This window comes from Tasmannia lanceolata, unplaced genomic scaffold (assembly GCF_043159265.1).
Source record: "Tasmannia lanceolata isolate RefF3 unplaced genomic scaffold, GAP_Taslan_0.1 ptg000018l, whole genome shotgun sequence".
NCBI classification, from domain to species: domain Eukaryota; kingdom Viridiplantae; phylum Streptophyta; class Magnoliopsida; order Canellales; family Winteraceae; genus Tasmannia; species Tasmannia lanceolata.
The window spans coordinates 3,390,037-3,415,280 of record NW_027518695.1 but is presented as its reverse complement, the minus strand read 5'-3'; the positions used below and the strand labels follow the sequence as shown (position 1 = coordinate 3,415,280).

The following is a 25,244-nucleotide window of genomic DNA, read 5'->3' as shown; positions in this document are numbered from 1 at the left end:
TTGCATCAAGGCATTGATTAAGAGGATGATTTTGTAAAAGGGAAATGATATATTCACTGCTTTTTTCCCTTGGACCATCGGCTTGGAGCCTTGGAGGCAAAAGAGTAGTCATAAATAATACACTAGAGATGGCTGGCCCAGGGAAAAAAGGGGATCGACTAGTTCACTTTCATTTATCAAATCATGATGGGGCCAAATACAACTGGCCACACCAGTGGTCTCTCACCAGATCAACGGAACTATCACCCTGGCATTTTGTTAGATACATGGCTCTCTTAGAACTTCACATTGGGATTTACTAGCATCTATCAGAGAAGGCATTTTGCAGATTTGCTGTAGCATGTGAGAGCAGCCACCTAGTGAATGAAGACAAGATCTGCGGAAAGTGAGCCTGTGTGGCTGATCTCACATGCTACAGCCCATCCGGGAATGCCTTTTGCAACGGACCCTAGGAAATCCCATTGAAGGGCCAGCCTTGCAATTTTTGTATTTTATATTTCTTTAATTTTGTTTTTTTCGATGGCATTATAAATGCAATTTGGTGAGGTGGATACAATGGTGTACCTTTTCTAGTGGGTTTCTTCAAAGAAACCCTTTACTTTAGTGTTCTTTATAGTCCTGAGAAAGTTTAACATAAAAAATGTGTATATCAAAACATGATTTAATTATAACCTAATGCGAGGGGACTGAGATCTACATTGATGTTCATATTTTAATAAAAAATAATTTAGAATTTCACTTGGGGCATGTTTGGCTACCATGAATGTTTTTCATGATAAATAGGTGTCTCCAAGTGGAGATAAGGGTGGAGTGGCTAAAAATCAGGAAACCAAATACTGGAAACTAGTGTATTTGGCAATGAGGAGTGGTGAAAAAACCGGATATGAAAAACATTACTCAAAATCCGACCGACCTTTTCCTGATTTTTCACAACTCCTCATCACAGAGACACTAGTTTCCGGTATTTGGTATCCTATTTTTAACCACTCCACCCTCATCTCCACTTGGAGACACCGATTTCTCATGAAAAACAATTCATGGTAGCCAAATGCGCCAGCCTTCAAAACAATTCATTCATAAGTTAATTGATATTGACACCCATAATAAGGCATTTTCCACAATTTCAACTTTTTAAATTATTGTACATACAACTTGCTTTTGTAATTACGCCCTCAATAAAAAAAAGTATGGGTGCAACTCTGCAAGTTGGGTCTGATTGTGACCACCCCTAATCCAACTCGAGATAACCCACCTGAACCTCGAGTTGAGAGGGTCAACATTAAATCAAGGAGAGCAACCTTCTATAAAACACCATCTCCATGTAGCTTCACTCATCCTTAACACATTCATTCTATAGAACCTCACATAGATTAGGTGTTCCTAACAAACCATAACACATAACCCTAACCATAACCGTAACCCAAATAATTACTAGCCATCCATTTGAAAACCTCCACTAAGCATGACCATAACCATAATCATAACCCATAACCCTAACCATAATCCTACCTATAACCATGGTTTTAAATTTCATCCAAAATCCGAAATTTCAGATTTCAGTGGGGACCAAAACCGAAATTTTCCGAAATTTCATTTTTCAGTGGGGACCAAAACCGAAATTTTTCGAAATTTCATTTTTCGCCATTATTCGAACCAAAATTTTGGATTTCGGTCCGAATTTTCAGTAATTTCGTTCTTAAATTTCGATTAAATGCCATTATTATTATTTTTTTTAAAAGTGTTACAAAATTTCGGCCAAAATTCGGATCCGGAATTTCGAACCAAATTACCAAATTTCAGTTTTCGGCGGGGTCCGAAATGGTTACAGAAACCATAATTTTAAACCATGCCTATAACCTACAAAACTAATGGGGTGGATGAGTCAACCAACTATGGAGATAGGGTATTTACAGGGCTACTCAAGGTGAGTGATACCTCAAAAACCTTTTACCTTATATATATATAGACACACACACACACACACAAAATAGATATTGTCTTTAGGGACGGGTTGAAATTCTATCGCAATAAAATTAGGCTAAAACTAGGAGGACAAGGTCGAGTTGGCTAGAATTGAATCGGGTTGGCTTTTTCCAACCCTGACTTCAACTCAACTCGAGGGAAGTCCAACCCGACCCGAATCAAAATTGGGGTAAATCTGTCGGGTTCAGGTTGGACCCTACCCTAGTTGCATTCTGTTACGTGCATGCATTGGTCCCATCTAGGGGTGGACATGGTTCGGTTCGGTTCGGTTTTGGGCTAAACCCAGAACCGAACCATATATAATCGGTTCCCTGAAATTGGAACCAGAACCGAACCATATATGTGTGGAACCGAACCGAACCAGAACCATATATAATCGGTTCGGTACGGTTCGGTTCTGGGTTTACCCAACCTTCACATAGCTTCCCCTTGTTCCATCCCCAGCCCTTGCCTGACTTTCTTGTTAAAGGAATGATGACTGAGAAAAACCAGTCAAGAGAGATTCATTTCATCGAGATTTCATCCTCGATGATAATGGCTACGAAACCATGATCATGTTTAGTACAAATTGGTAGCTTTCTATCGACATGGCATTCCACGATTCCAACCAAAACTAAGATCTCACCCATTAGTAATCCCCCAACCCACAGATTTACACAGGAATGCCCAAATGGGTTAATGAATAAATAATTTTTCCTCCCTTTCACCAAATAATTCCTTCTCCTTCCCCTGCGAACTTCTGTTTTAGCTAATCTATCTGAAATATGAAGCCCATCTTGATAGGTGGGGAAAGAAACATTTAAATATTGTACCCATCATCTTCATCATCGCCATCATCTCTCAAATGCTCGAGGAGCATGAAGCAGGGCTGCCTCTTGTTTGCCTGGTATTGTAGGAATTGCAACTCAGGCACTTGTGTGCTATGAAGTGGAAATGGACCTCTGACTGGCTCCCACAGTCATTACAGAGGATCCACACCATCTTGTGCTGGTACATTTCGGGCATGGGTGTCGAAGCAACCTGGAATTTCATTTCAATATAAGATTTAGTGGGGATGACAAGTGCAATGAATCTTAGGAGCGAGCACACAATATGGGAATAGCCTATTGGGTTGTTTGACTATCATCAATACCTCCTGATCGAGCTTTTCCCACAGCATGGACATGTCACAGAAAGACCTCGAGCAAACAGGACAAGCATATCTGTAAGAACATGCGACCCATCTTAACTCAATGGTTGACCCAAACAAAGAATCCAAAGAAAATTATAGAAAGATTAAGAGAGAGATTACAATCAACTTTTCATCTTTAAGGAATACTTACTGAAAATGGAGCTCCATCTCTTTCATGCAATCTAAATGCAATGTATGCCCACATCGTAACACACTAATGTCTTTTGTCGAATCAAACAGATACTGAGGATAACAGAGTTATAATTTGAGTCTATATAGACATTGAATTATGAGAAAAGCTACAACTAAAAGCAAAACCATGAAAGTGACTGATTAGCCAGATGCTTGAGGAAGCTATTTTACCTCGAAACAAACTGGGCAATTGTGGTGCATTGCTCTTTCCACACAACGGTGCGAGTCCTTCAATGCCTTTCCATAGCAACATCCTGATGAAAGAATTGGAAACCCCAACAGTGGTTAGTCTACTGAAAACGAAAGGAGAACAAAGCAGAAATTTATGGCAGCATGACTAATTTAGCTTACCACACTTATAACAGTGGAAATAGTTCTCCTCACCGCCAGTTCTGTATCAACAAACAAGGTCAGAGAAGTGTGTGAGAAATAAAGACCCCACATAGAAAACAAATCCTCTAAAATTGAATTATGAAAAGAAAAAGAGAAAAGATATCATGGTGGGAATATCTCAAACCTGCAGATTCCACATCCATCACAATGATATTGATTCTTGGAAACCTAAGAAAGAAACCCCATTTGAGGAAAGTGCCAAACAAAATAACGTGAGTAACTGATTATATTGTTGGATAGAAATGGTCCGTGCACAAACACAAGCCAACCAAAAAATGAGCATGGAAAGATCAACAACACTAAAACAATACAAGTTTTCAAGGCTGGGTTTATTTATGATCCTTAATGCACCCAACACAAAAGGGTGAAAAGGAACAAAGAAACCAAAATGCTAGATCCTCAAAACCAATAAAGCATTTCATCCATTTTACAGTACCTCAATTGGATAATTGAAAGAACTAACTGGTTCATTTCATACATTTTATAGTATTAAACTTCATTAAGGGAAACATTACAAAAAAAAAAAAACACAATTCCAAAGTCAAGTTGCATATAAAAGTCAAGTTCCTTAACCTGACATAACATCCAAGCATCCCAAGCCATAAAACATCCAAATAGAAAGGAAAAGTAAATAAAAAGGAATGCCATCAAATGATTCAAATCCTCCATTCCAATGTCCAAGTTCATGTTTCTTTGCATCATCCTCTTCAACATGAGTGAAGTGACAGTTGGACTTTCAAGGTCAATCAAGAGAAGTAACAACTGCAAAAGTATACAACAATTAATGTGGGCATACAAGTTACAATAATTAATTATAACAAAAGAATTAAGACAACAATAAAAAAACAAATAAAATGTTACCTTATTCAAATTCTTCAAGTTCATCTAGCTTTCCTTCTACTTCAATAGGGAGTGGCGAAGCCCGTAACCAATCTTGTCCACAAATCAAGCACTCTACTAATTTAGGGGTTAGAGAACTACGAAACTGATCAAGAATACGACCCCCGGTGTTAAAAGCGGACTCTGAGGCAACAGTAGAGACGGGAATAGCTAGAACATCTCTTGCTATTTTGGAAAGAATTTTGTATCTAGAACTATTCACTTTCCACCAACCCAATATTTCAAATTTTTGGTCTTGCTTTTCACATCCTTCTTCTAAGTACTTATCCACCTCAAACTTAGTATCCACGCTCTCCTCTTCTTCTAAAAATGCAACAAAGTCCGAATCAACAAGATCTATAGTTTGCTTACAAGCGTCTAGGTTTTGCTTGTCAACCTCCATCTCATCTAAGTTTTGAACTTTATTGGGAGGCGATGTGGCAAGAGATTGGTAATGCACAAAAAGACGTTGAAATACTCCATATACTCTATTAGTGATTGCACTAACCTTTTCCGAAGCATAGAGTTTAGAGTAACAAAATTTAATATACTTCAACTTAAAGCGAGGATCCAACACCACGGCAAGTAATAACATCATATTAATTTTATCGATGTTCCCCCAATACTTGTCAAATTTTTCTTTCATTTTCAACGCCATAATACTCAAATAAGCATCTCCACTTTTTGACGACTCATCCAAAAGACGTTCAATCTTGAAAACTTCATGAAAATATGAGTTAGAGGTAACATATAAAGATCCGGATAACCGTAGAGTAGCCTCATAGAAAGATTTCAAAAATTGAGTCAATACTCGAGCATTATCCCAATCATCATCATTAGGGCACCCATCTTTCAACTCTGCCATAAAAAGTACATCTTCCTCTCCAAACCATTCAAAAGCTTTTTGAAATTTCAATGCAATTTCCAACATAAGATAAGTAGAGTTCCATCGAGTTGGAACATCTAGGCAAAGTAAACTCTTACATGTAATTCTCTCTTTCTCCACACTAAACTTAAATCTTTGTGCTCTTGATGGAGAACTCCTAATGTACCTCACAGCCCCACGAATTCGAGAAATCGAATCGATGACTTCACTTATCCCGTCTTTGACAATCAAATTTAATATATGCGCACAACACCTCATATGAAAAATTTCCCCATCTAAAATGAAACCGTTCCTATTAGAAAAAATTTTCTTCAAGTATCCAACAGCAGTATCGTTTGAACTTGCATTATCTACTGTAATTGTGCACACCTTTTCTATACCCCATTCTATCATGCATGACTCGACGGCTTGTCCAATTGCCTCACCCTTATGACTAGAAATCATACAAAAGTTTATTATTCTTTTATGTAATTTCCAATCATGATCAATAAAGTGAGCTGTAAGGCACATATAAGAAAGGTTTTGTAAAGATGTCCATGCATCTGTTGTTAAGGAAATTCTTTGGTCTGTTTTATGCAACAAATCCTTTAATTTTTTTTCTCAATTGCATACATTGCCAAACAATCCCTAGCCACTGTACGCCGCCCAATCAACTTAAATCTAGGTTGCATGACACTACAAAAATATCGAAAACCCTCTCGTTCTACAAACTTGAAAGGCAATTCATCGATAATAATCATCCTATTAAGCGCTTCCCTACACAGCTCTTGGTCAAATTTCCATGCCGCAAGACTACTATCCCCTTCTTGTGACAATGATTGATATGAAGAAAGGAGTGTTTGCCTCGTGTCTTGAAAATTGGGATACTTAGTGCAATTTTTAATATGCTTCCATAACGTACTAGTACCATAAGAACTGCTATAAGTATAAGAATTTTGGCAATAATTGCATGTTGCCTTTTTAAGTTTCCCCCCTTCCGGATCTTTAAGTCTAGCAAAATGCTCCCACACTCCAGATGTAAAAGACATTTTCTTAGTTTGGCATACCTTTGCTTTACTTTGAGACGTACCTTCATCAATAGGACTTAAACCTCCAACAGGTACATCATTAGGAATGTTGGTGTCTCCCGTGCTCGACATCTAACAAGATAAACAAGATATGGAATATGGATGGTTAGATGCCTAGATGGTGTGACAAGAAATTCTAAGACAAGCTGCATCAATAAAATGAATTGAACTCAGACAATAATATGAATATGAATTGAACTCAAATTCTAATAGTAATAATTCTTGAGAGATGCATCAAAGCAGCTTGTAAGAATATGATTTGAACTCAGACAAGCTGCCAACAAGAATATCTAAATGCCTCAAGAAAACGTGCAATGTGGTTTCAGAAGAAAATACCCTAATTAATTATGCACTTTCACAAAATATAAGAATTCTAAGAAAATAAAGTTATCTAAAATTAATGTTGCAAAGGACAAAATCACAAACCCTAATCTTTAAGTTTAAACCCTAACAAAGCTAAATGGATCAAAATTTGTAACAAAGAAAAACTACTCAATAGAGTCAAAAATACTAATCTAAGTATCTAACACTCTCAAGTGGCTGCAAAATATGGACAAAGGAAACTCAAATTTCGAATTGAGTTTTACTTTTCCCAGTTTTTTTGGCCACTTTTGACCCTCTCCAGTCTCTACACCCATGCTGTCTCAGTCATTTCCCTCTCTCACCCTCCTTGCCTTTCTCAGCACCTGACAGACTCATATTTTATATATAAAAAAATTCATGGCAGCCAAACATAGCCTAATTGGAAAAAAAACTTATATGGAAAAGGGATGGAATGCTGGAAAATCTATAAATCTGCAAATCTATAATGTGCAAAACCAATAGGGTTTTCCCTCTTTCTAAAACCAATCTGCAAAACAGAAACCCCCCAAAAAAAATTCCTAAAATCTATAAATCTGTACAAAAAAAAGAAATCAAGGCCATGAGAAATAAAAACCCAACAGAGAGAGAGAGAGAGAGAGAGAGAGAGAGAGGGAAAATGAAACTCGAAATAGGGTTTTCCCCAAAAAAACATAAATAAAAAAATTTGGAGAAAATAGATGAAATTAAACTCACTCTGAGGCCGAGATCTGGAAAAAAATGACTCGAAGCTCGATCGGAGAAATCCGGCCGCCGAAAAGCCAAAAACCCCTCTTCTCTCTCGCTCTTTCCTTTCTTTCTTCGAAAGTTCGAATCTTCTTTAACTAGGAAAGAGAGTGAAGAGAGAAAAAGGGTTAGAAAAAAGAAGAAAATAGAGAGAGAGGGATAAAACCCGAGAGAGAGAGAGAGAGAGAGAGAGGAGAATCATACCTTGCGGCTTGCGGGAGCGTCGGAGACTCAGAGCGAGAGAGTCGGAGAGAAGGAGCGGCGGGAGACGGCGAGAGAACGCGAGAGCCGAGAGACAGAGAGAAGGAGGGAGCGGCGGGAGTGGAGGCGGTGGTGTGGAGAAAAAAAAACTAGGGTTTCTTTTTGGTTTGTGATTTGTGATTTGTGAATATATATTTTGGTTTTTTAAGTTTTTAGTTTTAAGTTAAAACTTATAAGTTACAGGGGGGTGAATTAAAATGGGAGAGGGGTGATTTTATCAAATGAGGAGTGGCAAAGGTGAGGGTCGGTTCTCGGTTCGGTTCTCGGTTTCAGAGTTCGAGATGCCCTATCTATAAGGGTACGCTTGGGGGTTCCGCTTCTCTAATGTTATAATAAAGCTGCCCAGACCTTGCGTCTTCCTGACCGATTTTCCGCCGGTTCCCGGATTTCTGAACCGGAACCGAACCATATACATATGGAACCGAACCGAACCGAACCATATGTGCCGGTTCGGTTCGGTTCCTCGGTTCGAACCGGAACCATGTCCACCCCTAGTCCCATCTAGTAGAATAAATTACTTTATATCTTGTGCTACTTTATCTTTAGTTGTGTGTTATAGATAGGAGTATTAGAGATAAGGAATATAAAGATTGGTTTGTTACGAGTTTTAAATTGAGTGGCAATTGTGTTTTTAATTTACAAATAATATGTACAATCCTTTCTAAAATCAATGAAGAAATTTGTTTGAGAATGTGTTGTGCACAAAGGAGGACCGATCATCCCCTCGAAGTGGATCAAGAGGCTGATCTTTCCTCTGTGAACATCAATTATGTTGTGAACCTTAACATACTCCTAATACAAAAGCCTAAAACAAGAGAGTGGGGGTGGAATTATCATTTTCCGAATTAGAACTAGTCATGTGCCGGCTCAATCCTTTCTCGATTATTTAAAACCTTATTAAGAAGAAAGAGAAATATGACTGCTATTCTTCCGACAAGTCGAGGGAGAGAAGCTGACACGTATGCGAGTAAACTTTACCCGCGTTTACGACGCTCCACTTCTTGCGTCTGTTTGTATTCCTTGCTCTTCGTTAACTTTTTTTTTGATAATTATGCTCTTCGTTAACTTCCCTCCACTTAAACACCGAACCCTTATCCAAATGACCATAATACCCCTCTTTGTTTTGCCATCATCCAAGTTTTAGAAATGCCCCTCCTTCCTTCTACCATGACGGAAGTATCCTCCAATATATCGAGAGACAAATATTGGAATTTTCTCTACGCTACTGATATTGGCACTATCCTGTGTTAATAATCGCACAAACTCTGCTTCTCTTTTCATTTTTTAATATGTTTCTCGGATCTTCTTGGGAACAGTAATAAAACAGCTTTTTAAATAATAAAAGACAAACTGAGTTATTGCAATTATAAAAAAAAAAATGGTAGTGTCAACATCAATAGCTTTTTCCTATAATGGATTTTTTTACACCCAGGTAGGGGTGTAAACGAGCCGAGCCGAGCCGAGCTTGGCCAGGCTCGGCTCGCGAGCCTTACCGAGTTCGGGTTATATTATGTTCACACCCCTCATCTTCCCTGGAAAGCCCTACTAGTGTAATTTGACTACTTTTTTAACACTATGGGGGTGGTCCTAGTAACAAATGGGGTTCCAAAAATGAAGTGACATATTTTGCCCCCCCCTTTCACTCCATGAACAACCCTTTTAATGTATATATTTATATATATATATATATATTAAATTCTTAACGAGCCTTAACGAGCCGAGCCGAGCTGAGCCTGGCGTAACTCGGGCTCGGCTCGGCTCGTTAAGGATTCGAGCCGAGCTCGAGCGAGCTTCCGAGCCCGAGCCAAAATTGACACCCTTACACCCAGGGCATAGTATGGCCAGATCCCATCATTTTAAAACACATGTTTGGAGAAGGTGAGGGGGCCCATCATTTTACAACACATATTTAGATAAGGTGAGGCCCCATCATTTTACACTCCTGCATAGCATGGGTAGGACCAACCATTTTACTCCTCATGTTTTGATATAGTAGGCACACCATCTCTACGCATATGGTGGGGTGGTTTCGCCTACCATTTGATGAGGTGGGTCCCACAATCTCCACCCTGCCCTATGCATAGGGTGGGGTCCACTAGTTTACACCTTGTGTTCGAATGAGGGCATATCATCAAAAACCTCTATTTGGTTGCCATCATTAGACAAATGAAATCTTTGGAAACTACCGGAGATCTCTCCTGATTATCTACTCCATGTCTAGTGACGTGTCATTCTTGTTTCCTCCCAACAAAATCTAAGCAAAAAATTAGAAAAAAAAAAGTTATTTTTTGCTAGAATTTGTTGGGGATGATATTTATTCTCTCATTCCCTCTCACTTATCTGTCTCTTTATCTATATGTATTGGTAAATGACACCCCCTACTACTATTGACATTGTACGAGGTTGACAACCAAACACTACTCTACTACTTTTCTACAAGCTAAGTTCCAAATAGATCCAAGGATTTAGGATTAAACTAAATATATATATATATATATATATATATATATATATATATATATATATATATATATATATATATTTGTTGAGAGAACATTTCCTACACACTTGTGTAAGTAAGTTACCTACACATTACCTTAAAATACAGTGGGAGCCCACATTGTTTGGGTGATCCAAATAATTCATTTGAATGGTCCTCACATAGATAGGGTGTCCACAAAAAATCAGATCCATAAGATCATCCCAACCCTACGATTTGTAGAGGTAAAATGGACGTGTATAAACCTTCACAAATTAGTCCATTTTTTGCCTCCATAGCTCTTTTAAAAACTTAAGCAAAAAGCGCTGCCATATTTCAATCTTTTCTTGACCGTACAATTTATAAGACTACTAATATTAGCACTACCACATTTTGATAATTGCACTAATTGCCCATGGTTTTTTCTTGTTAATCGGCTTTTAATAGTTTTTGGGAATTGTGAAAATATGTGATAGCTGGTCAAATAAAAAAAAAAGGTCAGGTAGTGTAATTATTAAACCATGGTAGTGCCAATATCAGTAGCCTAGTCTTACCTAATTAGCTGTTAAAGCTTATTATAATTCCAAAAAAAAATCAAAAGCCATCGAGAGAAGCGTATATAAAGATAGGTAGTGCCATTATCAAAAGACGTAGTAGGGATCTCATTTTTCCAAAATAGTTGAGCATCTTCGTCTTTAATGCGAAGTTAAGGCTAGTTTCGTCATCTGAGTAAAAAAAACCTATGGTTGGAGTTGTTATTTGGAGCAATGATCAAGGGTAATTGTGTAATACTAGACTTTCCCGTCGAAGGACTGCGAAATGGTTCGGACCATCACCATCTTGAGAGTTGAGACAACCAAATTAAATTCCAGAAGAGGAAAGATTTGAGATTTTACTCACAAAGAAAATCTCAAACGTTTATATTCTACTTCATTATTTCAAAATCCCAAAATGCTATCTATAAATTATAATAATTAACTCTACAAAATATCTTTTCCTTTCATTAAATTAAATACTCCAACCAGGTTGAAAACAAGTGAGGAAAGCTACCAAAAAACAAAGAAGAAATCATGTTATTTTTCAGAGCAAAGGTTTTTCATCTTTTATCAGCCATTCTCCTCATCTTGTCCACATTTTTCTTATATTCTTATGGGGCACAACACATTCAATCTGTAACCAAACCAGGTTTATCTCTAAACCCTTCCATGTTTTTTTTTTTTTTTTTTTTTTTTTTGTATATTGTTTCTGTTTTGTTAGTTCCTTGTTTCTGATCAAGGAATTTGATTTTTGTTGTATATTTGCATAAAACCTTCCATGTCCTGCTTTTATTTTGCTTTTTTGTAAATGGGTCATGTTTAGTTCTCTGTTTGTTATCAAGAAATCTTATTTTCCAAGTATATCTGCATAAAACCCTGATTAAGAAGGGTTGATTTTATCTTCTTTTTGGAAAGAATGGTTTGGTTTATGAAATGGGTTTTGTGGGTTTCTACCTTGATCAATGGATTTGTTTTTTTCACAGTATAGCTGCAGAATGTGTTTAGTTGGGTGCTCGTTGTGTCAAGAAATTTAATTTTTGCAGTATATCTGCATAAAACCCTGATTAAAAAGGGTTGATGTTATTTTCTTTTTGGAAGTTATGGTTTGGTTTATGAAATGGGTTTTGTTGGGTTTTTTTGCCTTGACTAATGAATTTGTTTTCCGCGCTTAATGGGTTTGGTTGGGTGCTTGTTATGTCAAGAAATTTTGATCTTTACATGTTATCTGCCTATAGCATTGGTTAAAATATGCGTGTGCATAAAATCTTCCCATGTCATCACTTTATTTTGCTTTTTTGTATATAGCTTATGTTTACTTCCCTGTTTCTGATCAAGAAATTTGATTTTCTGAGTATATCTGCATAAAACCTTGATTAAGAAGGGCTGATTTTATCTTCTTTTTGGAAGTAATGGGTTGGTTTATGAAATAGGTTTTGTTGGGTTTTTGCCTTGACCAATGAATATGTTTCTTTTGAAAATGGGTTTTTATGGGGTGCTTGTTATGTCAAGAAATTTGATCTTTACATCATATCTGCGTGTAAACCTGGTTAAAATATGCTCGTGCTCTTTTTTCATTTTTTGAAGGACTAATCTGGCTTATGAAACATGTTGTTGCAGTGGAAAAAGATGGTTTGGTTTCATGGAGGAGGTCTGTTGTTGAAAATTTAGCATCTCCTCCCATTGACATTGTGGTGGACAATGCCTCTTTTACCCTAGCTGCAGAAAGTACTCATAGGAAAGACCCTTTGAATGGCTATAAATATTATACTGGAGGGTGGAATATCAGTGACAAACATTACTGGGCTGTGAGTTCCTTGTGAACACCAAATTACTTTTCGTTTTTTGGCTTTTTTGCTAGTTTTGTTGGGTTTTGATCAATTTGGTTTATTCACTTTTTCTGTGCAGTCTGTTGGTTTTACTGCTGTTCCTCTGTTCGTCATTGGTTTAATCTGGTTTGTGGTGTTTGGTTTGGCCTTATTTTTTATCTGTTGCTGTTATTGCTGTTGCCCGCGGCGGAGTTACTCCTATTCTCGAACGGCTTACGCTCTTTCCCTTATCCTCCTCATAGTTTTTACCTGCGCAGCAATGTAAAATTTTCTTTTCTTTTCTTTTTTTTATATATTCTTTTATTTTCAGATAGCTTTTTTTTTTTGGCTCATTATGTGTAACCAGTTGATGTTTTGTTTCTTATTTTCAGTGTCGGATGCATTGTTTTGTATGATGGTCAGGGGAAATTTCATGGAAGTACAACAGATACTTTGAAATATGTTGTGTTTCAAGCAAATTTAACTGTTGATAACCTTAGGAATTTCTCAAATGATTTGGCTGCTGCTAAGCGTGTCGGAGTAAATCGGGTTTTCCTGCCTGCTGATGTCCAGGCTAGGATTGATGAAATTGAAACAAAGCTCAATAAATCTGCTAATGACCTCTCTACTAAGACGGATGACAATTCGGTCAGGATACGAAGTCTGTTGGATTCTGTGTAAGATTTGAGGTTTTATGTCTCATTCTGTGCTTCAAAATCTTTTGCATGTTCTGCTTTCAGTGAAGAACATTTCTTAATCAAGATTTGATTTTATTTTCTGAGGTTTCTTTTGATTAAGTTGACCTGTTATTGCTATGTGCAGCCGACTTGCTCTGATCATTGTTGCTGCTGTGATGCTCTTCTTGGCATTTCTTGGTTTCTGTAAGTGTGCATTCCCTTCATTGTGTGATTTCAATTTCAGATTCTGCAGTGTCCAATATTTCATTGAATTGGCGAACTTATTGATGTTATAATAACGGGTTACTTGCGCAGTGTTCTCTGTTCTAGGATTGCAATTTCTTGTTTACATGTAAGATAATATATCTCTTGTTTACATCTTTTGCTGTTTTCCCTTGTGTTTCTACTTTCTAGGGTGTGTAGTGTAATATTGCAATGATGTTTTATTGATATAATGTGGTTTATCCTGATTGAATGCATGATTATGGAATGGTTGCAGCCTGGTGCTGATTGGTTGGATTCTTGTCGCGGGCACATTTATCTTATGTGGCGTATTTCTTCTTTTACATAAGTAAGTTTTATTCATGTTACATATTGATTGATTATATTGAGTGCCACCTTCTCAGACATTGGATGCAGCTATTGTTGTACGTAATATAAGTATATGGTGCTACATCTTTCCATTTTTTCTTGGTTCATTCCCCTAGCAATGTAGAATCTTAAAAATGTACAGTTGTTAGCTTTGATTTTTTTTATTCATTGCCATGGTAAAGAGCTCAGGAAAATTTTCTAAAGGATTCATAAGCCAACCCCAACTAGTTTGGGACAAAGGTTTAGTTGAGTTGAGTTGAGTTGAGTTGAGTTGCTATGGTAAAGAGTGCAATCTAAATTTCTTGTGGCTAGTGATTGGCCCATGCTTTCCTTACAATGATATAGCTCCCAGTCAATGCTGATAATCTTACTGGATTGCTGAACAATTGAATTCGAGGCATTTATGATATGGTTAAGGCTTGAAGCTTTGAACTTGAAGGCATTTTGTGATACGGAATTTATTCTTGCAAACTGACAATTAGATATTGTTGATATTGTTTCTTATATTAGTACAAATTTATGTAATCTGTGTATCATCGCCATTTTTGTTTATTATCTCCATTCCATCTGGTTTTTAAACCTTCTGAGGTTCAAAATTTTGTAAAGCACTATCATTGTTAATGGCAAATTACTTCAAAATTTTCAATGTTTCTCAGTAAAGAACAGTGTCACTTTTTACAATCAATGGTAAAAGGCAGTGTTTGGATCCTACAAGGGAGCATAGGGTCGCACATATGTGAGATCAAGACTGTTGATCTTGTAGAACACCATGAGGCAACCCATATTTGGTCCCAACCCGAATTTACATGCCCTGCTTAAGATAATGGACAACAAATATTAACGGTTTAGTTTTTCTTGGCTGAACCCTAAATGAGGCTTAATCAAGGCTTGATGATTCAATGGAGTAGGATCATCTGATCAAGATGTTCTCAACGTCATTTGGGCCCTTATGATTGCTGTTTGGATCCACTGATCTAATCACGTAAACATGGTTTTAAATTTCGACCAAAATCTGAAATTTCAGACCGATTTCAGTTGACCGAAATCGAAACTGTATATACCCGAAATGATACTTTATTTCAGCCAAAATTCCGAAATTTCGTCCGAAATTTAAGGAATTTCACCCAAAAATCTTGATTTTGTTTATTTTTTAATATTTTCCCGAAAATTCGGCCGCAATTTCCGCTGAAATTTTGTATGAGATAAAATCTTTTTTTAATTGATTTCGACCGAAATTTCGGTTTCGTTGGGGGACTGAAACACATTCCGAAACCGAAATTTGAAACCATGGACCTAAATGAGGTAGAAGTGGGCCCAATATTATTTCTTAGGAAGGAGTGTAAATGTGAATTTCTTTTTAGAATTTTCCTTCTCAGTAATACCAGCCACTTTACATGATACTTTTGTTTCTTTAATTTCTCTTGGTAATTATGAGTCATGAAACTGTAAGGTCAGGTTTATTTCTGATTTGTTCATCTTAGTTGGTTATATTCAAAAGTTAAAGCAAAAGTAATTCATTTCTCTGTCTATGCTTTTCATTTTGTTTTTTGAATGGTTCCATCTATGCTTTTCATCAACTAATTTGTTGAAAGTTTGAATTACAACCGTCTTTTCTCTTATTACATCCACACATACTAGTACCCAATGGCGTCAATATTACCAATGGGATAAGGGACACACAGATAGAATGAATAAATGTAATATATTTGAACAGAAAATAAAGAGATATGATGATGCACGTCATACACATGGTTTTAAATTCCCACAAAAACTGACACAAAATGACTGAAATGTTTCTCTTTCCATTCCCACTGGATCTGAAACCAAAACGACCGGAATGCATAAACCAAAATAGTGGTATACGATATTAGTATATATTAAGTAATTTTATTTATAAAAATTTCTTGCAGAATGTTGTGCATGTATAATGTATAAATATTTATATGAATTACTTGTGAAATTTGGTACGTACTAAATTATTAGACATGCGCGGCAATGCATTCTACTTGGTGTTCGATGTTTTTAAACCATTATAAACTGTTGTCTTGATTATGTGATGGTTTCTAAGTGTGTATTTGTGCTTTCTTGCATTTCCCAAAGTTTCATCTTTAAATTCTATCATTTGCATATGTTTCCATATGTGTCCTTCACCGAAATTTCTAACAGAAACTGAAACATTTCCTTTTTTCGTGGTGACCGGACCCGGACCCAGACCCGGAACCGAAATTTAAAACATTTGTCATTTGTATAGTAGACTGGATATCTAAACACTAGAATGAGGGAGCTTATTATCTTAAGAGCTACCTGTCACATTACACACACTCTCACAATGGAAGGGTTGTGTTGACAATGGCACCTGAGTTGTCTATATAGATTAGGCAAATATAAAATTGGCCTGTAATGGATGTGTGGGATTAAACCGATTTTTTTTATTGGTAGGATTAAACCAATTTAACAGATCGATGTAATCCTATGTAACAAAGACATTACAAGTGAAAACCAGTTACCTAAATAATGAAATAGAGCACTGTCCTGCATTAGGCTTTAAATCCAGAACTAAATTAAAATTTAGATATATAACTCACTCTAAAGCTGTTCAATTTTTTTACTGTTCTTCAAGTGGTAGTAGACTTCAAACTAGAGAGGAATAACAGCTTAAAATAAAAGAGAAATAAGTTCTGAAATTTGAGCACTGAAAATTAATTTCATAAAAAAATCTTGAACTATTTTACTCGTAGGTAGAAGTCCTATTTGTCGACTAAACAACACACTGATAACTGATTCTTCTTGCACTCCAATTCAAACTTTAGCTACCTAACTACCTTTTAGCAACTTATTGGATTGTAATTGCTAACTTGTAACTTCTTAGTTAAAGCAATTGGCAGAAATTACCAAATTTTGGGAAGCAACCTGAGAGGCTGGGATATACTACTTCTAAAAATATTTACCTCCATAAAATGGTTTGGGACTCCTCCCTGTTTCTTAGGCTTGCCTGGGTTTCACCTATGCTATTCAGATTCCATCAAAACTCCTGAATTTCTGCAAAATTTCTCTGTAACTCTGGGTCAAAACAAAAGTTCTTGGAATTGCACGCCATGTTGTCTTCTTTAACAGGAGCTTCTCAAAATCCATCTCAGGTTTTGTGAAAATCACCATAAATATCACGATGAGAACTGTTGGGACACTGGTAGAACTCACCCTTAAAAGCTAGCAGTTAAGGGGAGGATGCCCAAGTCAGTATAAGCCCATCCACATCCATTCACTTTTCCGTTGTGGGATCTTTGCTTTTGCGTGGAATCCCCGGCAACTCCCCCCACCCCCCACCCCCCACCCACATGCAGAAGCAACGTGGGAACTATGAGATCTTCTCTGAGGGAGTTCCACCATCCTCAAAAGTACACCGGGTTTACCGAGATCTTCCCCAAGGGATTTTCTTCATCCTCAAGGGTACACTGGGGTTACCGCCCCCTGCCTCTGATACCACTTGTTGGGACCTGGGTGGAACCAAGGTTTTAAATTTCGGTTTTGGTACGTATTTCGGACCCCACCGAAATCCGAAATTTCGGTATTAAGCTTCGAAATGTGGGACTGAAATTTCGAAATTTCAGACCGAAATTCTGAAATTTTGTAACATTTATTATTATTATTTTTTAAATGCCATTTTCTTGAAATTTTGAACTGAAATTTCGGGAAATTTCGGTTTCGGTCCCCACACTGGTGGAACTCACCCTTAAAAGTTAGTTGTTAAGGGAAGGGTGCCCAAGTCCTTATAATAAGCCCATCCACATCCATTCACTTTTCCGATGTGGGATCTTTGCTTTTGTGTGGAACCCCCTACAAGAACATTGTAGTGTTTTTAAGTTTTCAGCATGATCTTACATGGAGGTTCAGGCCACCATGTTAACAATTGTCATGCTGATGTCGTCAGCCCTCTCTATCCTTTCATCCCTAAATTTTCAATTTCTTCTTTTTCTTCCTCTTGTGCTTGGAAATGATCCTTAATGGGATTTTGGGGCTTTGTAAATTGTAATTGGCATCATTTGTCTCAGGTTAGAGAGAGACCACATCTTTTCATCTTCATATTCTTCAAATGATTAAACATTGTTTCTCAGACATCAGCCAATCAAAGGATTTTTAGTTTTGCTTAGAGCAAACCAAGTCAACGTGGGCGTGCAAATGATTGACATGGGAAGTTCTTAAACAATATTATCAATAGGAGGTTGACTGAAGTTGATTTTGTTTTGCTTAATCTTGTTGTAGGTCCCCAACAAAAAATCTTCTTCATTAAAGAGACACGATAAAATGATCCGCTTAATTGAAAACTTGGTACTCCTCTATGTTGATTAGCGGCCTCTTAATACTTAATTTGCTTGCCTTGACTTCTTTTATTTCTCCATTTGGCCATTGACTTGAGAATGTAGGCACTTGTGTATTGAAAGCTTGATTCCCATCTTCCAAAGCATCCTCTAGAAATAACTTATGAACTTTACATCGTGATTGAAAGTGGTGATCATCGGTAGTCCATGAAGGTGCACTACATCCTTGAAGAAAATGTGGGCAACAAGTGTGCCATCTTTTGAAAACTGGTCTACATTGACATTTGACAAGAATGGGTTGCATGCCTCATGGAAATTTGTGGAAAAACCAACACAAAATACATGCTTAAATCTTCCCATGGAGTGCATTCAATCAATGTTTTCAAATGCGTCCAAGGCACACCCAAAATGCCCCTAGGCTCAAAGGAAAAAACCACCATACCCAAAGGTGAAGGCCTGTCACTTAAGGTGTACATGGATTTCACTTAAGGTGTACATGGATGGAAGCCTTATGTCTCACAAGTAAGTCGAACCAGGGCATTGTTTTTGCAAATCAAATCTTTAGTTTTTTTTTTTCCCCTTTTTTTTCTTAATTTAAACACTCACTAAATGTTTAAGTTAGGTTGAGGGGGCCTTATAAGACATATTTTATAATTTAAAATCATATTTTTTATGATTTTAGAAAGTTCTGATGTTTTAGGGATTTATTCCCCTAGATCTTGTTTGGTGATTCTCCCTAACCGTTCAACACAATCTAAACCCATCAGTTTCAGTGGATTTCTATCATCGAAACAAACCATGTGGTGATAGATTTGTTTGTGATTGACTACTCTTTTGAACAATGAGTTGAAATCCTTAATTTATTGGTTTTTCCCTATTCAAAAGGTATTTTATGTGGGTTTATTGGAGTGCTTTCTATCTCTTGATGATTAACTTGGGTGACAATAAAGATTGCTTGGAGATGTGCAAAAGAAATAGATGAGAAACAAAAGGGATATTTTGAATGTTTATATTGTGATCATCGGTGCACATGACGTGTTAGCTGCCTCAAGCATCATTTTACAGGGGCATGTATCAAAGAATAAAACTGTGCACCAGTGTCCATGAGATGTTCAACAAGAATGTGCAAATGATTTGAAAATTTTTAAAAGTGAAAAGGATAGAAAAAATGAGCTTCTAGTGGATATTGGAAGAGAGAGAAGTGGGGGGGTGGTAGTCCAAGTGGTGAGGGGATTGATAGTGGGACTCCCATTGACAGTGGTGCTTCTCAACCACATCAAGGTTGAGAGGTTCCATTGATCAATTTATCATCGCTGAAGCTAGACAAACTGTCATAAACTCTACATGGATGAAGGAAACAATGAGTAAGAAGATAGGATGATTTTCTTTGCAAATGCCCGTACTTTTTATATTGTGAATAGCTGATATTTTGCAGCCATGATTGAGGCAATTGTGGCATTTGGGGTTGGCTTAGCTGAACATCCTCATCCATGCATGGGATGAGGACATGGATCCTCAAGGTGGAACTTGAGAATATAAATTACATAATGGAAGACCACAAGAAGGCATGAGCAGAAATGGGTAGATCATTTTGTTTGGGTGGACAGATGAGAATAATAGATGTTTGATTAATTTTCTTGTAAATAGTCTAATAGGGGCATATTTTTTAAATCAGATGATGCTCCAGGGTCCATCAAGGATGAAGATATGCTGTTCTGTTTATTGATGATGTGATACAGGGCATTGGAGAGAAGGTAGGGCAGGTTATCACGAATTGCCATTCTAGCTATGTTAGCACATGAAAGAAACTAGTGGACAAGAGGAAGAATTGTAGTTTTTTTTTTTAATGGTTAGTGGAAGAATCGTATTATTTTCCATGCATTGCTTACTTCTTTGTCTCGATGCTAGAGAGCATAACTAAGTTTATTTATGGGCATGCATGAGTTCTTAGCTTTATGAGAACCCATACAATGAACCGCGAGCTTCTCTATCCTGCAATTACTAGATTTGCCACGGCCTATCTCACGTTGCATGGCTTATATAAGTAGCGCAGTATCTCTATCATTCAAAAAAAGCAGCAGTATCTCATTTCCTTGTTTTCTTTCGAGGCTTTTACTAGCAATGCTTATGCCAAGAAGATCAAGGGCATAACGATACATACAACAATACGGTTTGATCATACATGTAACTTTTTTTCATTAAGACCATTGTCATTAGTTAGTGTCCTTAGAGAGGTGGATTTAGAGGAGAGGTCTGGTATGGGATTTATTTATGAGCTGATAGATTCAACTTAGGAAAATATTTCCTTTAATTGTGGGGGAAGCAAGAGAAATTATCTGCCTATTTGGAGTAAGATAAATGAGAGATGGACGGAACAGTTACTGATGGTTTGCTAGTATCTAATTATCAGTTCCTTTTAAATGTTGGAAACCATGTTTTTCTAACAAAATCCTAAGGAAGTTGAAATCGAAAGAAAACATAGAGGACACTAATGTCTTATTGTGGAATAGGCGGATGTGACAAAGGAAATAATGAAGCCATGTCAAACACTCTGGACACGTCCTGTGCTGACACGTGTGATCATACCCATGCAACCCATCTCATCGTGAAAATGAAGTATATGGTTTGCTTCTAGTCTACCCCTGAATAGGGTTATAATTTCTTTTATTGTTTGAGCGCGCTTTACGTCACTACCATGGGTAACTGTTACATGCAAGCAGAGCATATTCAAAATCTTTGGCTTCTGGTCAGCATCCAATATTTGTTCATGGGCCATATTATTGCCTGCTACAGGAAAGCATTTCGTTTGTGACAGACAATACAAAGTTTGTATCACTTCATGTGATATGAGCTATATGTATACAATTTGCACTTGGGTGGAAACTCATGGAAACACAACTCAACAAGTTATCAGAACCATTATTTTTGCTTTTATTTTCTGTTCAATCTATAGGAAGGTCATTTGGGGATTCCTTTTGAACATAACAAGAAGTATTTGTAGTTTGGTTGAATCCTGATACTGGAATCGTGATTCTTGAATCCCTGAACTAATACTCATAGGCTTCGGTACCTGAGTTAGTCTTGACTTGACTGATGAGTTATATTATTTCATATTTGTGTTTGGTAACCAATCTTGTCTTGCGTCAGCACATTTAGTCCAATTAAGGATGCATCAAGCCCTCATGTTATATATACTTGAAATATGTGAAGATACATACTGAAAAGACAAAAATTCAGCAGTTGGAATGTTTAACAGATCAATCAATATGTACCATTCGAAAAAAAAAAAAACAGGTCAATCAATATGTATTACCAAAATATTTTCAACATATTTTCATAAATCATATTCTATGTGCTTAGTTCAGGGTCTTTTTTTTTTTGAAATGGTTAGTTCAGGATCTTCAGATATATTTTTCCTATTTTTCTCAACTTTTGGACTTTGGATTTTCATCCCACCTCCCACCTCCCCCCACCCCAACACCACCACCCACCCACATACCATGCACACTTACCCATTTGTATGCCTTTGCTGTTGGAGGTTACTTTCGCTCCACTCGCGACGAAGACTGATTTTTATCTTACACCAACATAAGCCATCTGTCATCTGTCATAGCAAACTATGACAGATGGCCGATAGGTCTTCGCGAGTGGAGCCCAATCAAGACAATCGGCGATCTGTCATAGTTTGGGCTCCCTAATCCTCCCCAAGGATTCAAACTGTTGACTGGTGGATGAAGATTTTACTGCCCCTGCTGTAGGTTTATATAAAATTGTGGAACTATGAAGCTGATTCTCTCAATATTTCTTTCGTTAGTATGCCAACAATAAATCAACTGCATGATGTTGATCATTGTTATTACATGCCATACCATGAACTGAATATCTTATCTTCTTTTTTGGTCATACCAGTGTTGTCGGAGACACATGCGTTGCGATGGATGAATGGGTCGTACATCCTCATTCACATACTGCACTGGATGACATACTCCCCTGTGTGGACGTTGCAACTGCCAATGAATCCTTGTATCAGAGCAAGGAAGTCACTTTCCAACTGGTGAACGTTGTCAATCAGGTCATCAATAATGTCAGCAACAGGAACTTCCCTCCTGGCCTTGCGCCTTTATATTATAATCAATCTGGCCCATTGATGCCTGTTCTCTGCAATCCATTTGCTTCCGACATGACTGATCGAGTTTGTGTGATTGGAGAAGTGGACTTCAACAATGCATCACAGGTAAATGGATACCCCACAACAGTGGAAATGAAACTATGCCCGTTTGGATGCAAGCTGCTTAGAAGTAAAGTGATGGCATTTGACATTTCCCAAGTAAAAATAAAGTACAAGTAAAAATTCTAGTTTACTTTCGCAATGAAAGCAGAATGAACACTGCATGGCAACTAAATATTGCTGGGAGAGGGGAAATGATGTCATTTTACTATTCTTCCCTAAAAAAACACTATTTCAGTTGCAACCGACATTCATTGCCGATTCCCGATTCCTTGTTTGGTTGCCAATATTGCATTGAAGTTTCATTTGACTCCCCAACTTGTTCTAGATGTCATTATTTCTTTTTTGCACATGTGATGCCCATGTGGCAATAATGTCCCCTCCACTCATCTTCCAACCAAATTCTACTAAAATTTGAAATTTTTGGTAGAAGAATAGCGGGAAAGGTCTTGTCTTTTCTATCTCTCTTCCCAATCTCTTTTTTTCACTCTCTTTGTTTTACGGTAATGACACCCCTACTTTTTCCACTACTCTGACAGCTGAGGCACAACCAAACACTACTTACCACAATTCCTCTATTCTTCTAGAATCTAGACAAATCAAATGCTTGTCTCCCTTTTGACTACTCTTCGAGCCACCTCAGCGCAACCAAACATATATATGTTTATGTTTTCCTCTAATACCAGTTTTACTTCTCATGCAGGTATGGAAGAATTATGTGTGCGAGGTTTCATCAGCTGGGATATGTGCCACAATGGGTCGTGCTACACCTAACATCTATAACCAGTTGACAGCCGCGGTCAGCGTGAGCTATGGTCTATTCCATTACACGCCGTTCTTAACTCAGCTACAAGATTGCAGTTTCGTGCGAGATGTCTTCTTAACCATTAGTTCAAACGGCTGCCCTGGTCTGCAACGGCACAGTAAATGGGTCTATGTTGGCCTGGTGATGGTATCAACTGCTGTAATGCTTTCTTTGATCTTCTGGGTCATATATGCAAGAGAGAGGCGGCACCGAAAGTATAACAAACAGTTCATCCAATGATCAGGACCAGGTCCTTTCGAAGACAAAATAGTAAATCTTAGTCTAGTTCATACGGTTAGAATTTAGGTGAGCATGGCAGATTATTCTTTTTGTATCATGGACTAGGTATACTTCTTTCTTGGGGCTTTCCATTTTTCTTTTCATTATATAGATCAGTTATGTCCTCTCCTGTCGAAGTCCTTATGCAAATGCAGGGTTAGTGTACATTGATTTATGGGGCTTTGCTTCAATATTTTACACTTTGACAACTTGTGCAGAAGAGGGGTTTGCTTTCACTCCCCCTGTTTCATATCGGCACCCTCTTCTTCTTTTTTAACAGTTTCTTGGCAAATGGAGAGGACTTTAGGGTTTGAACATAAACATAACGATGTGGGTGAGTAAAGATTTTCCGGCATTGTCGATGACATTGTTGGACTTGGGCGTGCTTGCCCAGTTGCGGCAATGTATCCTTCTGCACTGTAGGGTTTGAACATAAACATAACGATGTGGGTGAGTATAGATTTTCCGGCATTGTCGATGACACAGCTGAATGTGTACTCTTAAGTGTGGCTTTCACTGCAAAATGATACCCACACTTTGTTTTGATAATGACACTCTTTCTTCATTTTACACTTTTCTAATTAGCTGTCAAACGTGTACTAATGGCAATGAGGATGTCATTTCCCTTTGAAATTCCTGTAGATAAGAGCTGCACTAAACTGTTTGCACCATAGTTAGCAAAACTCTGTTTTAAACGTGTTTTTTTTTTTTTCACGTTTTATTGGTATACCGTTTAAAACTTTTACAACGAATAAAACTCCGCCAACTATCCAAATTTACCCAATCATATTTAGTAAATGACAAAATTCTAAACTCATTTTTTTGTGTTTCTGATTTTTTTTAACCAATGCCGTGTTAAAATTGCCAAATCACATTTTGCTAGCTATAGTTTACACCCCCATTGGCACACGGCGAGTGCGCGTGTCTCGGTTATGAAAAATGTGTTGTCTCGAACAGCTGAGTGAACTTCCCATCTGGGCTCTTTACTACGGAAAAAAAAAATCCTTGGATAAGTTGTTCTGATATTAGCAATTCTGCTTGGGTAAGTTTATCTTGAAATGATCTTACCTGTTCTTTGGAGTAGTGGGTTGGGAGAGGGAGCGTCGTGTTGGCATTTGGATGTGATAGCTAATATTTTATTGGGATATAAGCATCTAGGATAGTAGGATGTGGTGGAGAGTTTCTATTGCCGCTCTTTCCTATGAATAAATCCTTCTCTCGTCTTCCCCAAAGAGACGACCATCTCCACGATTCTCCACCTAGACTGCCATCGTCATCTTTACCTAGTTGTAGTATTTGTAGAATTAAAACTATGAATTTCTTGAATTCTCGAACATTTCTCTACCAGAGATAATTAAACGTATGTTTCTGTTAGGAATTCTTAAGTATGCTCTTTAGCCTTGACCTGCATTGAAGGTCCTACATTCCCAGGAGCTGCACCTAATTTTATCTCAACCATTCAGCTATAGAAGCCTATATTTCTACTTACCTAAAGAGCCTTCACTCTACCTCTTATCAGATATCACCACCTTCACCACCTCCTATAAGCATCTGAAGTGTTTTACTCAATTTTATGGAAATTGGAGGTCAAAACATTTCAAGAACTATGG

General features: G+C 37.4%; 3 protein-coding genes across 3 annotated transcripts; 1 reads left to right on the top strand and 2 right to left on the bottom strand.

Moving 5' to 3' along the window:
• Positions 1 to 2,584: 2,584 nt before the first annotated feature.
• LOC143851172 (E3 ubiquitin-protein ligase RZFP34-like) lies at positions 2,585 to 3,919 on the bottom strand. Its single transcript, XM_077360514.1, has 6 exons — positions 3,864 to 3,919; positions 3,698 to 3,738; positions 3,518 to 3,600; positions 3,306 to 3,397; positions 3,116 to 3,185; positions 2,585 to 3,003 (listed from the first exon to the last, which is right to left on the bottom strand). The coding sequence occupies exons 3-6, from the start codon at positions 3,545 to 3,547 to the stop codon at positions 2,824 to 2,826; spliced, it is 372 nt and encodes a 123-aa protein (XP_077216629.1). The 5' UTR covers positions 3,548 to 3,600; positions 3,698 to 3,738; positions 3,864 to 3,919; the 3' UTR covers positions 2,585 to 2,823.
• Positions 3,920 to 4,601: 682 nt separating this feature from the next.
• LOC143849494 (zinc finger BED domain-containing protein RICESLEEPER 1-like) lies at positions 4,602 to 6,643 on the bottom strand. The gene is made up of 2 exons (XM_077358531.1): positions 6,117 to 6,643; positions 4,602 to 5,937 (listed from the first exon to the last, which is right to left on the bottom strand). The coding sequence occupies exons 1-2, from the start codon at positions 6,641 to 6,643 to the stop codon at positions 4,602 to 4,604; spliced, it is 1,863 nt and encodes a 620-aa protein (XP_077214646.1).
• Positions 6,644 to 11,226: 4,583 nt separating this feature from the next.
• On the top strand, positions 11,227 to 23,886 carry LOC143851394 (uncharacterized). The gene is made up of 9 exons (XM_077360809.1): positions 11,227 to 11,582; positions 12,551 to 12,738; positions 12,839 to 13,020; positions 13,131 to 13,415; positions 13,561 to 13,619; positions 13,731 to 13,767; positions 13,915 to 13,986; positions 22,232 to 22,556; positions 23,254 to 23,886. The coding sequence occupies exons 1-9, from the start codon at positions 11,468 to 11,470 to the stop codon at positions 23,593 to 23,595; spliced, it is 1,605 nt and encodes a 534-aa protein (XP_077216924.1). The 5' UTR covers positions 11,227 to 11,467; the 3' UTR covers positions 23,596 to 23,886.
• The last annotated feature ends 1,358 nt before the right edge of the window (positions 23,887 to 25,244 follow it).